Here is a 17,517-nt window from a genome sequence, read left to right on the forward strand (position 1 = left end):
TATGTGTACAACAGAAAGTCTGATACTGACATCACTACAAAGTAAAGTTATGCTTCCTAGACAATATAATCTTATAATTCAAATGATTCCTCCACTTATTTTCTGACACACGAATTATAATATAATCACCATGTAAGTTTAGAAGAAACTTGAAATATTGACACTTGAACCCTTGACACAGGGTTCAGCTGTGTTACTCCTGATCCCTTAGAATAGGATATAGCCTTGCAACACAAATGTCAATTGAGAGAAATATGCAGGGGGAAACAGATCAACTGTACTGAGCACACATCTGAAAAGCTGGATAAACAATTACTAACTAAAAAATGATGGGCAAGCTGCATATATTTGCTCATGTCTTTATTCACAGAGGTACAGGCAGGTGGATATCATTGAGCTGGATGCCAGCTCAGTCTATGAGTTTCAGGACATCAAAAGTTACATGTTAAGAACCTCACTTTACCACAAAAATAAAGCAGGAAACAAAAATGATAGAATGAACTCACAGTACTTTACTGAAGTTACTGCAAAAAGTTATACATTCACTGCAGTTCTGTTATTCACCTTGCATAAACATAAAGTGAACCAGTTTAAACAGCAACATTAATTAAATTTTACTAAAAGGCAATGCATGTTTAAACAGTTAAAATTTGGCATATGAAAATATTAGTAATATATATCTTTTGGGTTTTTTGTTCTGTTTTGGGTTTTTTTTTTTGAGTTTTCAAGACAGGGTTTCTGTGTATAGCACTGGCTGTCTTGGAACTCACTCTGTAGAACAGGCTGGCCTGGAACTCAGAAATCCTCTCTCTGCCTTCCAAGTGCTGGGATTAAAGGCGTGCAGTACCACCACCCAGCAGTAATGTATATGTTGATCAGAAATAAAGAATGCAGTTCAGAAGTTATAGCTCAGGGGATGGAAGCTCTTGCTGGTCTTCCACATAATGGTGGTCAATTTCTAGCATACACATGTGGACCAACACCTGCCCATTTCTTCAATATCAGGAGTTCTGAGGTCATCTTCTGACAACAGTAAAGATGAGGCACACATTCATATTCATGTACCCAGCTATAATACACTTATTTATTCAAAACTTTCACAACAAACATAAGAGGCAGAACATCATACACCTGCAATTCAATGAATCTGAAGCATCAGATAATATTGATGACATGAGCATAAGCCATCCAGAGAAATAGAATATAATTTATATATTAGGCTGAATTTCAAAATTAAATATGTGGATGAAGAGCAGCACAAAATCATGTGCTTATTGAACAAAAACATGTCAGGTGGCTTATGTGGTTTCTATATCTAAAATCAGCACAGGAAGGGCTTCACAGAGAAATTTGTTCTAGAAAACCAAAAACAGAATGAATAAAGTTAAAAATATAAAACCACCAGGTTTGCAAAATAGCATAGGATTGAACAGCAAATGTGTGCACAGTATCTTATATGATTTAGGGACAGAGTCCAAATGGGGAATGTATGGGAGCATGAGAAGAAAGCTGAAGGATCAGGTTCAACCACAACACTGAAAACACCCAGAACAAAATTCATCCTGTCTATAAGAAATGCCGAGGTAAAGATGGAGTAGAGAATGAAGGAGTGGACAATGAAAACTCACTCAATTGGAGACCAACATAGACAAGCTTGAATCCATGACATTATTAAGAATACTAAGTGTTGCTCCCACACAGGAGCCTTGCATAATTGTCCATTGAGAGGCTCCACCCAGCAGCTGACTGAAGCAGAAGCAGAGATGCACAGTCAAACATTGCATTCACCTTAGTAACTCTGATGGAAAAGTTGGCGGAAGGATTAAGGGCCCTGAACAGGATAGGAACTCCAGAAGAAGACCAGCAGCCTCAATTAACCTTGATACTTGGGGACATTAAGAAACTGAGACAAAAACAATAACAGACACAGGCTGGACAAAGGACCGATCGCCTGTAAGTAGCAGATGTGCAGCTCAGTCTTCATAATTGTCCTCCAACACCTGTAGCAGGATCAGTCCCTAAAGCTGCTGTTTATCATTGGAATCTGTTCCCATAACTGGGCTGCCACGTCTGACCTCAGATGAGAGGATGCACCTAACCCAATAGAGACTTGATACACCATCATGGATACCCAGGAGCACACACATTCTCAAAGGACCAACAGGAGATACAATAGGAGCTCTGTGAAGGCAGGTGACCTAAAGTAGGGACTCCAGTAATTCAGAGCCATTTTATTTATAATAACTTGAAAGTGGAAATAATACAGGTGCTGCTCAACCAAAATATGGATATAGAAAATGTGGTTCATTTACAAAAGGATAAACTATTCAGCTATTAAATACAAGGAAATCATGAATTTTGCAGGCAAATGGATACAGGTAGAAACTATCATCTCGATTGAGGTATCCCAGACCCAAAAGCACATGCATGTATGTACTCACTTACAAGCGAATAATAATCATAAAATACAGGAAACCCACACTACAATCCATAGCCACAGAGAAAGTAAACAAGAAGGAAGGCCCAAATGTTCATGGTTGAATCTCACTCAGAAGGGGGAATAAAGCAATCATAGGAGGCAGATGGAAGAGAGAGAACTGGATGGGAGAGCAGATAAGAAAGGGGAATCTAAGAGAACTAGGAACAGGTGTGGTGAGAGAAAAGAGAGGGCCAGAGGGGGAAAATGAATCAAAATCTGCAGCTGGCAGGGGGAGGAAGTACATTTAGGATGTGCCAGAGACCATGAAATGGAGGGCACCTTGGAGTCTATATGGTCGATCTTATCTGAGATGCATAGCAGTTAGATATGGATGCTGAAGAGGCCACATCTGGAGTCAGCCAGGACCCCCAGTGGTGTGTTAGAAACAACAACCAATCCAAAAACCTTTCTACCCAACATTTGTTCCTGTCCACAAGAATACAATCTACAACATAGATTCTGTCCAGCAGCAAAATAATCCTTTGATACCATGTTGTTGTTCTAACTTGCTACTCTGCTGTTGTGATTGAATTCTCTAAACAAAAGCATCTCAGGTAATAAGTGGTGGTTGTACATGGCTCTATCAGATCACAGTCCATCATTTTGGAAGCTTAGATTAGAAACTAAAGGCAAAAAACATGGACCAACACTGTCTCCTGGCTTGCTCTCTTGCTTGGTCACTGTCTCAAGCTCAGCCTGCTCTCTCATCCAGCCCAGGACCACTTGCCTAGGGATATTGCCACCCTCAGTGGAAGAGTCTTCTTCTTTTTTTTTTTTTTTTTGGTTTTTCGAGACAGGGTTTCTCTGTGTAGCCCTGGCTGTCCTGGAACTCACTCTGTAGACCAGGCTGGCCTCAAACTCAGAAATCTGCCTGCATCTGCCTCCCAAGTGCTGGGACTAAAGGTGTGTGCCATCACTGCCCGGCATAGAAGAGTCTTCCTAATCAATCATTGAAACTATCTCTCACAGACATAGCAACCAGCTATCCTGATGAGGACACACCCTCAATTGGGGTTCCTTCAGATGACTGTAGCTCTGAAATGCTGAGAACCAAAAACAAGTATGACACAGATACAATAATAAATGAGGAAGTTGTAAAAACACAAAACCAATGAGCTAACCATATCAATACAGAAGCTCCTGCCACCCCATGAGGATCTTGGAGTTGTGGCTGAGCAAGGACAAAATAGGGAGGGCACCTGGCTCAGAGGAGCGGAGGATACACTGGAATGGGGAGCTTAGAGGCTATGCTGACCTGGGGTGAGGCATCTTTAACTCTGGGTTTCCAGGCCAGTGCTACCAAAGATGTGGCTAAAACAGCTGGAAGGTGGACAGAAAAGCAGATTGTCTCACAGACCCAGAAATGATCACCACAAAGGACAGGATCTCTGAACCAAGGAAGATCTGCTAAATTTGTTAGAATCGATGAAGAATGACCTTCCATCTCATGACAGCTGCAAGTACAAAACTACAGAATCACATATGAACTGGGCAGAGGGTAGTTCAGGAGGTGGGAAATGAGGTTGTTATCTTTCTACCCTGTAAAACAAGGTAGGCAGAGCCTGGTTTTGCCCTGGATGCTGTCTCAAAGAGCTCTCTGTCATGGACTAGTCAATGGGTCTTGGTCCTGTTGTTAAAAAGGATTTATCCCAAGGTGTGGGGATGGTAACTAAATCGATTAAGGTGGAGTCTGTCACATTTCCTTAGTCAGAGAATAACAAAGTGCCACACACAAAATAGAGAGCCACAAGGGGGTGGTCAAGGGTACCCAGCAGATTCCTCCACTTGGACAAAGGAGAAAATGAAGACAGGATGGCAGCTGTGAGCCCTGTCAGGGTTCCAAGTCTGCTCTAACCTTCCCAGAAATTAAGACCAGAGAAACATCGTCCACTATACCATGCTGTGAAACATCTTCGAAGCACTTCGGGGCTACTACTCTCCAGCATATCCACTGTAGCAGGGTTCCAGGTTCAATTTAGTCATCTCCCTCCACAGATACTCAAGAAAAACCTAAAAACCAAGGCACACAGACACAAATCTGGCAGACAAGCCACTGACATAGAAACAATGGTTCATCTTAACAACCGGCCTTTCAGTCCTTTAGTTGGGAGTCCTGAGGATCTTGGGGTTCCAGTCAATGCATTAAGATGTTATGCCCAAGTCATAGAGACCTGAATGACCAACAAGGAGCCTATTGCAATGCAAACACATGGAGGTCTTTATTATGAGCTCTGTAATAAGGATTCTCTCCAGTCAGCCTCACATGAGATAGAAACTGAGAGACTAAGTCTAGGGGTACTGGGTATTTATTTCAGTTACAGAAAGATTGAGACATTAACACGCAGGTCAGCAACTTAATATTTTAAAAGCTGCATGACTGGCATAATCTGCAGGAACCATCCAAGGGGGTAAAATCATCTGACAACCATGATGAGTAGACTAACTTTTTATCTGTAAGGTGTGTTAGTTATCAATATGTAGCTTAACCCTGCAGTTGTACCTTGACTGGCTGTTGACAAGCAAGGTTTGTCATAGGATGTTTGCTCAAATGGACTTTGTGCACTCTGAGAAACAGAACTGATTGGGCTTTACAAACTCATCTTTGTGCCTGAGTTCCTGATTATTGAAAGATGCTCCTGTTCAACCACAAGCCATGCATGGCAGTAGAAAGGGTACTTGATCCAAAGACCTGCCTCACTATCTGTTACTGCACTGTCTGAAACTGTTTTCTGGAGCAGGTACCCCACAGCTCTGGAATCTCAAAATATTATGGTTTCAAAGGTAACTTCAATATTACAGCTTCTTGTTCCAGTATTTGGGATCCACACATGATCCTCTGTGCTCCTCAAAAGAGATTGGGTCACTTCACCAGCTCTTCCATCTATTCCACTCTAGGTTCTGCTTGACTCCACTTTACTGCTGCTGCTGTTCTCTCTGCTCATCCCATGGGAATGACATCTTCAATATGCTGGGTTCTTCCCCTGAGACTAGGATTCACTTTTTTCCTCTCATACATTCCCTTCACTGGGCTAAGCCTTAGCTGCTCTGCATGACAGGTTCATTTATGCCTTTGAAACCAATACGACCTGGGTGATTCTCACAAATGATTGACTCCAGGTGCACAACAAGGAACAACCTTGGCAACCTCTGGTGTATAACTTCTTTGTCCTCTCAGAAAACACTTCCGAGAAGATGTCACCTCAGTGGTGCTGGTTTCTTCTTCATCATCATCACTAATTTTTTAACTACAGCCAACCAGCATCAATTGCCTCAGTCGTCCCTTCTATTCTTCCCTCTAAAGCAGAGCCACATGGACAAAGCTGCTGAGTTCCTCTGCTTGCTGGGGATGGAACATGACTCCTTCTATTACTTCATCACCAGCTTTCTATTTTTCAACAACTTCACAGGCTAAGCTCAGCTGTCCTTGAACTTGCTCTGTAGATGAACCTTCAACTCAGACCTACATGGCTCTGTCTCCTGAATGCTAGGTAATACGTGTCTAACACTTTGTGTGTATCTAAGCTTTTCTTTACCTAAAACTTGTTCTGTACCAGGATGATTGATTCAGAGATCTGCTTGATGTTCATCTCCTGGGATTTAAGGCATGTACCACCATGCCTGGACCTAAGTATTTTATTTTAGATCTTAAAATGAAAGCCCAGAATAGTAATCACAGTCCATCGATGGTCAGTTTCACACCCACTGGTGACCCTTTTGTCCTCATGAAAACAATTACCAGGTGACAATTGAAAGATATAAAAATTTATAAAACGTATGAAAAGTTTTTTATGACCGTCTAGAGCTGAGCCAAGAATGTAGGCCAACTGGTTCACTAGCTCCAGGTTCCAGGGACTGGCTGACCACAAAGAAAGGGGAACTAAAAATACAGGTCAGGATCAGCTGGGTCGATCTGGGAACTGGCTGACCACAAAGTAGGTGGTTGAGCAAGATTCAATTCCTGAGAAAAAAAAGGAGAAGATGTTTCCCACATGACCGACTGAATGATGGGCTGGGACTGTCCACTATTTTTATGATATTTTTCCTTGGTTTCCCCCTAACACCCCTGGTTTGTGGTTTTTCCTTTAAATACCCTTCTCCCCGTGGCCTCAAGTTCGACACTACTTGCTCTGAGTCTTGACCTCAGCTGAATGATTCCCGAAATAAAGCCTCTTGCTGTCTCGCAAGTTATTGGAGACTAGAGTGAGGGTCTCCCCTCCTGGGGTGATTTTCAATAACAATGCCCAACATGATACAGTTCTCCTTCCTACAAGTCTGGGGGCGTGTCCATAGGCCCGCCTGACATGGTACCTGGAAGCTCTGGTCATCTCCCTGGTCTGCAGCGGCCCAGGGGCAGGCAATCGGATTGCCTTGCACGGTCTGTGACATAAGAAGGAGGCTGCCACTACCATCTGGACAGAGGTGATTTTCCCGGACTGTGATGGCGGCAGCAGTGGTCTCCTGGTGCAGTCACTCTGCTCCAATCAGGATTTCCATACATCATGCCTGTGCGCCGGGCCAGAGCCTTCATGGGAAATGTAGTCTCCGACCGGCCGCCATCTTTCTTTTTCCTCACGGTATCATAGGATATGTAGTTCGAAGAGCAGCCACCATATTGGATTGAGTTTGCTGGGCATGCACATTTAGTTCTCGAACCGCCATCTTGGCACGAGTCCTTATGGGAAATGTAGTCTCCGGCTGCTATCTCTGAGTAGCCCTGGCAGTCTCTGAACTCATTCTGTAGCCCAGGCTGGCCTTGAACTCAGCAATCTGCCTGCCTCTACCTCCTAAGTGCTGGGATTAAAGACGTGTGCCATCAATTATTGATCATTATTGGCTATTGATTGGTATTGATTAGCATTGTCTGCTGATTATCAATTATTGATTATCACAATTAATGATCACTTTTGGTTATTGACTAGTATTGATTATTGGCCATTGATTAGTATTGATTAATATGATTATTGATCATTATTCCATCACTGTCATCTCCCTGCCACTGCCTCCCGAGGGCTGGGATTAAAAGTATGTGCCACCACTGCCCGGCTATACCTGTCTTCTTTGTTTGGTTTGTTTGTTTGTTTGTTTGTTTGTTTGTTTTAAGACAGAATTTCTATGTGTAGCCCTGGCTGTCCTGGAACTCACTCTGTAGACCAGGCTGGCCTTGAACTCAGAAATCTCCCTGCCTCTGCTTCCCAAGTGCTGGGATTGTTTAGAAAACAAGAGTCTAGGTTTGTGGCTTCATGCTGGGCTCAGGGAAACTGCAGCTTCCTTCCACCAGATGACAGGTATCAACCAACCCTGAAGAAAAGCCAGATACATAAGGGAAACACAGTTGAGCACTATTATTTGCCAGCACACCTTCATTAGTAGAAAATTGGAGAAAAACAACATTTGTATTAGTACAGGTTCTGTAGATAAACATATCTCAAATCATAGAGAGAATGAATCTCTCTATTTACATAGAAAGGGGATTTAATAGAATGCCACAATAAAGCCTGTTGGGCAAGGGATGTTAGAAAACCCAAGGGCTGGTTGATTTCATGTTGCAGGATATTACAGCAGGAAGCCAAGTTTATGATATTCACAGAGCCCAGCAGATAATCAAAGGATAATCAACAGATAATAACTTGCCAAGAGCCACAGAGCCTGCTGCCAGCAAAGAACATTTATGCTACCCTATGCTGGGTCTCACTGTCACCTATTGCTGCACCTAATTTTCCTCTGAGACAAAATGCCCTCAGTATTTTTCTGCTCTAGACAAGTCTGGTTTACTTATTTCCGAACCTAAAAATATGCTTACTAAAGATTCTATGTAAAGTTTTTACTTGACAAAGAAAATTCTGAAACAGGAATCCCAGACAAGTAGTAGACACAAATTCATGGCTTACTAAAATTTGCCCTTTTATTACTTATGTATAGACTATGCACATGAGATCATTGTTTGTGATTAATATCATGTATGAAATTGCAAATGGATTACAAGCAAAGTAAATTGGATATGCTGGCCTAAGTTTATTTTATTCATAATTAATTAAACTTAAAAATTAACACAAAAAGAGAAAAGTATATTTAATCCATGTACCCAGTCAGAGAAAAGTAATATAAAATAATAATACTAGTCTGAATCTTTCTTTAAAATAGGTAACATGAACATATATATTTAAATATTATTGTCTATTTTTAAGGACATGATATATGTAATCATACAATTCTGGTCACAATGGTATCTAATTGAACCCTATCCCAATTCTAGTACACAACATGGTCTTTATCCCATAAGGTTCTAAATTATTTTTAAAGGGTTGACTGCTCCTAGACTAGCAGATGCTATTCATAATGGACATTGTCCTCAGTCATATTAGAACAACATATCTGTCCTTTTAAATATAAAAAACACATATTTGAATTTTTATACAGACATAAACATGTTAATGATTTGAGAGATATTTATATCCAGTAAAGCCTATTTAAAAACAAATAAATATAAAATGATTGAAAGATCTACCTCAGGGCTTGTGTTTTATTTTCTAAATGAAACAACTAACATTTTCATATTTTCAGCTCTGTTGAATTAAAATAATCACAGCAGGGTTTTTTTAAATATTGCTAACCCTCTAAGAGAAAAAGAGAGAGAAAGAGAGAGAGAGAGAGAGAGAGAGAGAGAGAGAGAGAGAGAACATGGCTGGTCAGTATTTGTAAAGTATGGAAATGGAATGACTATTTAGGTAATGTGAATTTGTCTCCTGACAAACTGAGTAAAATATTTTTGATATGACTGAGTGCAGGATATCTACAGTCTCATAAGGAACAATTTGTCAGTTTTCTGCAAGTAAAACGAATAATTTCACTGCTATCCTAGGCTGGACTATGATAATTTTGAATTGTGGAGCCATTGAGAACTTAGAAAGAGGGGATATAAATTGCTTATTCCCCTCTCCTAAAGAAATATTCTCACAAAAGATTGTAAATTTATTTGTTTAACCTATTGTATCCTATGGTATTAACATATATAAAATGATAGAATGATCTAAAGATCGGAATGGCTTTAATAAAGAAGGAAGTATATATAGATTAGGATGAAATGTCCAAAGTGAGAAGAAAAAATACAAAGCATTTGGAAATTCTGAAGGAATAAGTTAGGTACTGAAGGCACTTAGATTATGAGATTTATGGGAAATACATATGGGATTAAAGTCTCTGTCTTCAGAACCACTTTTATGAGAAACTGGCTGTGATCTAAGTCTAATTATATCCTGTGTGCAGTCTACACTGAGGAGAGTCAAAATACAGGGATTATTCCCTCAGCGCTTCCAAGGGAAGTCACACTCAGTCCAAGCAAAGCTATCAAGTAATGTTCACTAAAAAAAAGGACAAAGGAAAGCTTGAAGATACAGACCTTCTGAAGGTCAAGTGATAACCTAGATATGAAATTTTGATAAGCCTTAACAGAAGGTAAACAGAAGTTGATTTTGCTAAATGTGGAATTTTAAGCAGGCATATATAACTATGATCACTTTCAAAATGCAGTGTGTCTTTTTAGCAAGTGAAGGAACAAGAGTCCTCAAAATTTTTGTTTGAAAAATTTTGTTTGAATTTAGAAAATAAATTCTCAATCTTGATTCTCTTTGTCATATATAGATGTATCTCAATATAACAGATGAAGGAAAACCCCTTTGGTTACTTCAGCATGCCAGGGTCTACATACAGCTGAGAAAAACTGAACAGCCTTATTAAACACTGAGGAAAAATCTAAAAGCTATATTTACCATATATAGAACACCATCTCACTATCAAAGAGAACTTCTCATTAATAGACTATGTCCTTCATTACAGTAACCATGCATGCTCCCTGATTTAAATGTGATGTAGGAGTAGCAGGTACCTGCTCTTCATGCAGGGTTAGAATGAAGCAAACAGCTGGCTCAAGTTATATCCTTTTGTGAAGGGCTATGAAATATTATCCAACTCATAATAGATGCACATTTCAACTTACAAAACATAACCCATGTAAAAAATGAAACTAGGAGTATTTCCTCAAAAATTAATTCTTCATATATTACACAAGATTCTAATAGAAGAGAATCGGTGGTTGAATCTAAACTTATAATGGATTATCCAAAATTCCTCAATATTTTTTCACCAAACTACTGACCTTAAAAGAAGGTCAAAAATATCAGTCTTCTAACACCCAATACAAAGCATGACATTGGTTTTTAGGTGGTACTTTTGCCTATTTTCTTCCTATAATAAGCATAATACTGCCCTAATTATGTTCTTAACTACATTCTGAATAGAAATTATAATGGTCCTAACAGTCTGGCTTTTGTGTATTTTGGATGTTACCCGAATCGAATAACAGAATCCTTCCCTGTGTGCTGCCTTCCATGAATGTCTTATTTGGAGAATCTTTGTCATCTCTATTGTTTTATTTTGTCCCTTTAGAAGGACTCTTCTCTGAGGCACCATAACTGCTGCTCTTTCTATATCACCCCTTTGGTCAGTTTAACAATGTAGAAGGATCCATTGCATAAACACCAAAAAGTATAGATATCCTCTCAAAGGTTACTGCAGTGCCAGCCCACTCATATTCATCTTGTCACAGCCTCACCAGTGATGGATTCATGGAAAGACAGGAGAATTTGTGAGAAACCTGAAGAATGGGAAAGGCTAAACACAGGAATATAAGACACATTGACATTTTTCCTACTGGGCCACTAAGGTTGGCAGCTTTGGTGTGGGTCTTCTTTATTCTTGGGTGGTTGTTAGCCACCAAACGGTAAGGACAAAGGGAACAGCCACAGCAATCTGGCTTGAGATGGCTGTATTATAAAATTAACTCCGGAGAGCAGCACAGTGAGTCAATTCTACTTTATAGTCCCAGAAATAAGGTATATGAGGGCCTTTATGGGTACAGGTGGAAAGGATTAATTGGTCATAATAGTATATCTAAGTATCATGTGGGCAGGGAAGCCAGAATGGAACCTGTGTGCTGAGTTTAAGTAGCTCCACACAGGGACAGTCTTTTGATAAGGACAGCCACCTGTGTTCAGGGATATTGTCTAGATAAATTGAGGCTGAGAAATTGAAGCCCTTCTGATAAAGGGAGTCCTCCATTTTGAGCTGAGTTCCACTCAGATTTGGGGGACTGCAACCTTCACACAGGTTTGCAACAACCTTGATTCCTGAAACCATGGATCTTGGCTCTGAGAGAAACTGTACCAAATACTGGAAGCTGATTCAAAATACATACAGCCTAGGACCCTGCCCAGCTCTCCAGGTGGCTGCCCCATAATTGGCTGTGTCAAGGTGCCTTCTAAAGTTCATTCTATTTTTCTATCAGTTCAGCACCTTCAGGGTAATAAGGAATATGGTAATTAATACCATTATAATTTATGATTATTGGTCCACTGTCTCACTTCTCTGATGTGAAATGAGCTTCTTGATCAGAATCAATACTGTGTGGAATGTGATTATGGTGAATGAGGCACTCAGCATGTCCATGGATTGTGGATTTGGCAGAAGCAATGTGTGCATGAAAGTCAAAATCATAAGCAGAAAACCTGTGTATTCCAGGAAAAAGAAAGCTTTGTCCTATGCCCAAGAGAAATAAGCCAATGAGAGAGGACACTCTCCTGTTGTAGTGGTCCTATATTGCAAATTACAATTGAATGTTAACTAGTCCTATATTGAAATTTACAACTTAATGTTGACTAGTCCTAGATTGTAATTTTCAATTTAATGTTAACTAGGCCTAGATTGAAATCTACAATTCCAAGTTGATTAACCCTATGTTCAATTTACAATTCCCTGTTGACAAATCCTAGATTGCAATTTCCAATTCTTTGTTAACTAGTCCTATATTGAAATTTACAATTTCATGTTAACTAGTCCTACATTGTACCTTACAATTTAATGTTAACTAATCATATATTTAAATTTACAATTCAATATTAACTAGTCCTAGATTCCAATTTCTAATTCCATGATAATTAGTCCTAGATTGCAATTTTCATTTTTATGTTAACTAGTTCTATATTGAAAATTTCATTTATTATTAAGTAGTCCTATATTGAAATCTGCATTTTAATATTAACTATTCCTGTATTGAAATTTCCAATTTAATATTAATTAGTCTTATATTGAAATTTTCAATTTAACATTAAGACAGAGAGAGAGAGAAAAAGAGATAAAGAGAGAGACAGAGATAAAGAGAGAGAGAGAGAGAGAGAGAGAGAGAGAGAGAGAGAGAGAGAGAGAGAGAGACATTGATGTGCAGGGGGCTAGCATTATTAAGCAAATCATTCCATGAGGCCCTAATGTACAGAGTCCTTCTCAAACCCAGTAACTTACTTGGCAGAGCCAATAACAGTCTGGGACCTGGGCCTGAGGAGCTCATCCTGAGGCCCCAATGGATTGAAGATAAAATAGAGCTCCTTTTCTAAAGGCAGGAATATCCTTGGGAGAGCTGCTGATGTGTTGGGAGCCGCAGTGATTCGCCATTCCAAGATGGTGCGGACATCCTGTCCTCCCACTTGTAAACAACTGACTGCACAGGTGCAAAAGGCAAAAGGTGCGCCAAAGTCACTGCCCATCCCGGGGCATAATATGGGGTGATGAGTGAACAGCCAATCAGAAGTGAACACGCCACTCTAGGGTATATATAGCAGTGCCTTTCCCGGGCTTGGGGTCTTTTCCGCTTCTGCTGTTACAAGAAGTAAAGCCTTGTCTGTAGTGATACCCGATTACTGCCTCCATGTCCTTTTTCGCGGGTGAAGGGGACACAAAAGAGGTGCGCGAAACACTGATGGTCTGGGGCAGGGCCTTCATGACATTTTATGTCCCCAGAACCCAACCCTTTCTACCATATGGGGCTGTGGTTATCAGTCCTAAGGCCCCATAGGCTTGGGCAGGAATGTTCTTGAGATAAGGTGCATTCTCCTTCTGCAGCATTGTTTATGAGACTCCTCCCAAGTTTGTCCTGTTGTATGAGAGTTTCTGCTGGGTTCTTAGAGGTCTCCCATTTCTTTCCATTTTCCTCTGTAAGTAGTATACAAGATGCTATTCTTTTTCTTTGGTTTTTCAGGACAGGGCTTCTCTGTGTAGCCCTGACTGTCCTGGGACTCACTCTGTAGACCAGACTGGCCTTGAGTTACAGAGAGCATGCTTAAGACACAGAAGTTGTGTCTGGGGTCACAGGGAGTGTGTCCTGAGTCACAGGGAGTGAGCTTATATGCTAGCACATATTCTTTCATGATAATGTAGAGTAGAGAATTGTGAAAAAGCTTGGCTGTATTAAATACACTCACAGGGTGTCTGTCTTAGTGTTTCCATTGCTATGAAGAGAAATCATGTACAAGTCAACTCCTATAAAAGCAGCAGTTTTTATTGGGATGGGCTTACAGTTTCAGAGATTTAGACCTTTTTCAACATAGCAGGAAGCAAGGCAGGCATGAAAGGAAACATGATGCTGGCGAAGAAGCTGAGAGTTCTGCTTCTTGATCCAAAGGCAGCCAGGAAGAGACTGTCTGCCAGGGAGCTAGTAGGAGGGTCCATTTTGCACTGGGAGGAACTTCAAAGCCTTCAGTGATGCACTTCCTCCAAGGTCACATCTCATAATAACTTCCTCCCACTCCCTGAGCCAAGCATATTTATACTACCACATTCCACTGCCTGGCCCCCATATGATTGTGCAAACACATGAGTGTGTGGGGACCATATTTAAAAATAGCATAATACAAAATATGTGAGGTTCAAATTAAACAGTGCCATCATTTATAGAAGTATTATAAATGTTAAAAGTCCAAAGTTCAAAGTCTCTTCTGAGATCATTCTAATCATGTAACTATAATCCCCTGTACTTTGAAAATATAGCACATAATACCCATTCAAATTCACAGAACATAGGTCACATTTTTTAATCACCATTGTGAGGAAATACTGGGCCAAAAAAGACCAAAAGCCAGCAAGGAAATTTCCAAACTCTGCATCTCCATGTCTGATGTCAAAGTATTCTTCAGATCTCCAACTCCTTCCTGCCCTGCTCATTGCAGCACAATTCTTTCTCTTTGGCTGATTATATTTCCTGAAAGTTGTTTTCTTGAGAAGGCATTCCATAGCTCCGGAATCTAAAACTCTTGGGGTCTCCAAAGTAACTTCAAAATTAGAGTTTCTTGTTCCAATATCTGGGATCCACACATGATCATCTGCACTCCTCAAAAGAAGCTGGGTCTCTCTCCAGGTCTTCCCTTATAGGACATTAGGTTCTGCTTGACTCCACTCAACTGCTGCTCTGTTCTGTCTGCTCATCCCATGGGACTGACAACTTCAATATGCTCAGTTCTTCTGTGACCAACAGTCTTCACTGTGTTCCTCTCATGATCCCTTCATGGTGCCAAGCCTCAGCTGCACAGCATGAAACATCGATGCCTTAAAACCAGTACCCCCTGGGTGAGTCTTACACAGGACTGAGTCAAGCTGAAAGTTTGAAACTATAACTTAAGAAATTAGTGAAGTTTTCTATAGACAAACCCAGGCAATGTTTTCCCTTCTGTCCTGGTACCTATAATACAGCATTAATTCCCTTTTAGTGACCATTGGTTAATTGTTTTACTTCTTGGAATGTGCTCTGAGCCAGAGAAATTCTGGTTACTATCTCTCTTGGGGCAATTAACTGATAACACTTGGGAGACTGACAGAGTTCTCATTGCAGTTTTGACCATGCCTGAGGGACTTAGTAGCACTCCTGTTATAAAAGAGCTTAATAGTCATTGATATAATTTTAGGAATTCTTATAGAATCATCATTAAGACTTAAGAAGTCATCTATTTGTCTATATAGTATCACTACAAGAGAGTACATCTTCGTAGATCTGCAGAAATCTGCTCCAAAGGGGTGTGCTATTGCTTAGTGATTGTTACATATGTTTAGTAATAATAGGAGAAGCATATTAATAACAGGAATCTTTCCTAAAATTATGTCCGCCACAGCCTTGCTAATGGGGCACACTCATCACAGATTATATAATAATCTGAGGCAATCATTTCAGGACGATCATCTGCTAATTATTAGCTTGTCCCATTATGGTTTCTGACATTGTACCAGGATGACTTTAACCAGAAACCTGCTTGACTATCATCTCCTGAGATTTAAGGCATGTACCACCATGTCTGGACCTAAGTATATCCTTTTAGATCTTTTTTTTTTTTTTTTTTGGTTTTTCAAGACAGGGTTTCTCTGTGTAGCCCTGGCTGTCCTGGAACACACTCTGTAGACCAGGCTGGCCTTGAACTCAGAAATCCTCCTGCATCTGCCTCCAAAGTGCTTGGATTAAAGGTGTGCACCACCACCGCCTGGCCCTTTTAGATCTTAAATTGAAAACCTAGTATAGTAATCACAATCTGTCCATTGTCAATTTGACACATACTTGTATCTCCTTTTGGCCACATAAAAACAATAACCAGTTAATAATAATACCTAACATTATACAGTTCTTATCCATACAACTTCACATCCACATGTTTAGGTGGATGGAATCTTGACATAATATCACCATTTCTTTAACAACATTGTGTATCTTTGATCACAGGATTTAGCTTCATTCAACTTCCTGGTGAGATTTTCTCTTTCAAGCTAACATTTCATATTTTTCCTTTCTAAGATTACTAAGCATGATCAAAACATTCACCATGAGAGTAAACACAGGGCAAAGGCTATGCTTGGCTTTCCTGAGACTTCCTTTGACAATGCAATTAATGAAATAAACCTTTTTACCTTCAGATGAGAGCAAAAGACAGCAACATTCTTCAGCAAACATTACAAAAACTATATACAAAATTCAAACCACCCTTAGTACATATGTGTTCTACTAGCATGGCCCATGAAGTTCCACTTAATGCATGTACAAATCCAAAGTTTAAAAACCCACATTGCTTCCAACAAAAGCATGGTCAGGCCTACCAAGAAGAATACGTAAGCCTTGGGTACCAACTTCTGTCTCAGATAGAATTTCCATTGCTAAGAAGATACACTGTGACCAAGGCAACTGTTTTAAAGGCAAAGAGTTAATTCGGTCTGTCTTACAATTTCAAATGTTTAGTTTATGACCAATATAGCAGGAAGAATGCCAGCATGCAGGCAGCCATAATGCTGGAGAAGAAGCTGAGGGTTTTGCATTGTCATGAGAAGGCATCCAGGAATAGACTGTCTTCCAGCTGAGTGGTAGAAGAGTCTGTTTTTTACTGGATGGAGCTCCAAAGACCACCACCCTAGGAGTTTACTTCCTTCAAAACAGTAATATCTACTCCCACAAGGCCAAACATACTAAAATTGTCACTTCTTAGTGACAACCATATTCAAATTACCACAGTTTATTCCTACTATAAATGCTTTCATGCAGTTAAGTGTTTTGACACTCTTTCTTTACAACTGGCAGAAGTGGGTTCAAGCCTAAATAATAATAATAATCAATGCTAATCAATAATCGATAGTAATCGATAATCAACACCAATCAATAATCAATAATTGATGCTGATCAATAATTAATGCTAACCAATAATAGATACCAATTGATAATGAACACCAATTGATGCTGATCAATAATCAATGGTAATCAATAAACAATGGCAATCGATAATCAACACCAATCAATAATCAATAATTGATGCTGATCAATAATCATTGGTAATAAATAATCAAGGCTAATCAATAATCAATAAGAAACTCCAGTCAGAGAAATGTTTAATAAGAATTTGTATTCCAACTTGAGTACATTCACAAGATTTCTGTCCAATTTGTGGGCTTTTATGTCTTTGGAGACTACGGTGATAAGCACAGGCTTCTCCACGTTTGTTACATTCATAAGGTTTCTCTAAAAATTTTGTCACTTGAGGTATTTGGAGAGAACATTGTCATGCAAAGACTTTACCTCATTCATGGCATTCATTCAGTTTCTCTACAGTATGTGTTCTTTTATGGATCAGGCGATGCCTGTGACATGCAAGGGCTTAGTACCTTGATGACACTGAGTCATTCTCTTGAAT

At 39.8% G+C, this 17,517-nt stretch overlaps 1 protein-coding gene across 1 annotated transcript in view; it reads right to left on the bottom strand.

Annotated features, from left to right (window-relative positions):
- LOC143437301 (uncharacterized) overlaps nucleotides 1–17,517 on the bottom strand; it is a 281,257-nt gene that overhangs the window by 195,497 nt on the left and 68,243 nt on the right. The window contains 1 exon segment of the mRNA XM_076922110.1: nucleotides 7,869–7,887. Within this exon segment, the coding sequence (XP_076778225.1) occupies nucleotides 7,869–7,887 (19 nt within the window).

The sequence above is a fragment of the Arvicanthis niloticus genome, chromosome Y, assembly GCF_011762505.2.
Source record: "Arvicanthis niloticus isolate mArvNil1 chromosome Y, mArvNil1.pat.X, whole genome shotgun sequence".
In the NCBI taxonomy this organism is placed as follows: Eukaryota; Metazoa; Chordata; class Mammalia; order Rodentia; family Muridae; genus Arvicanthis; species Arvicanthis niloticus.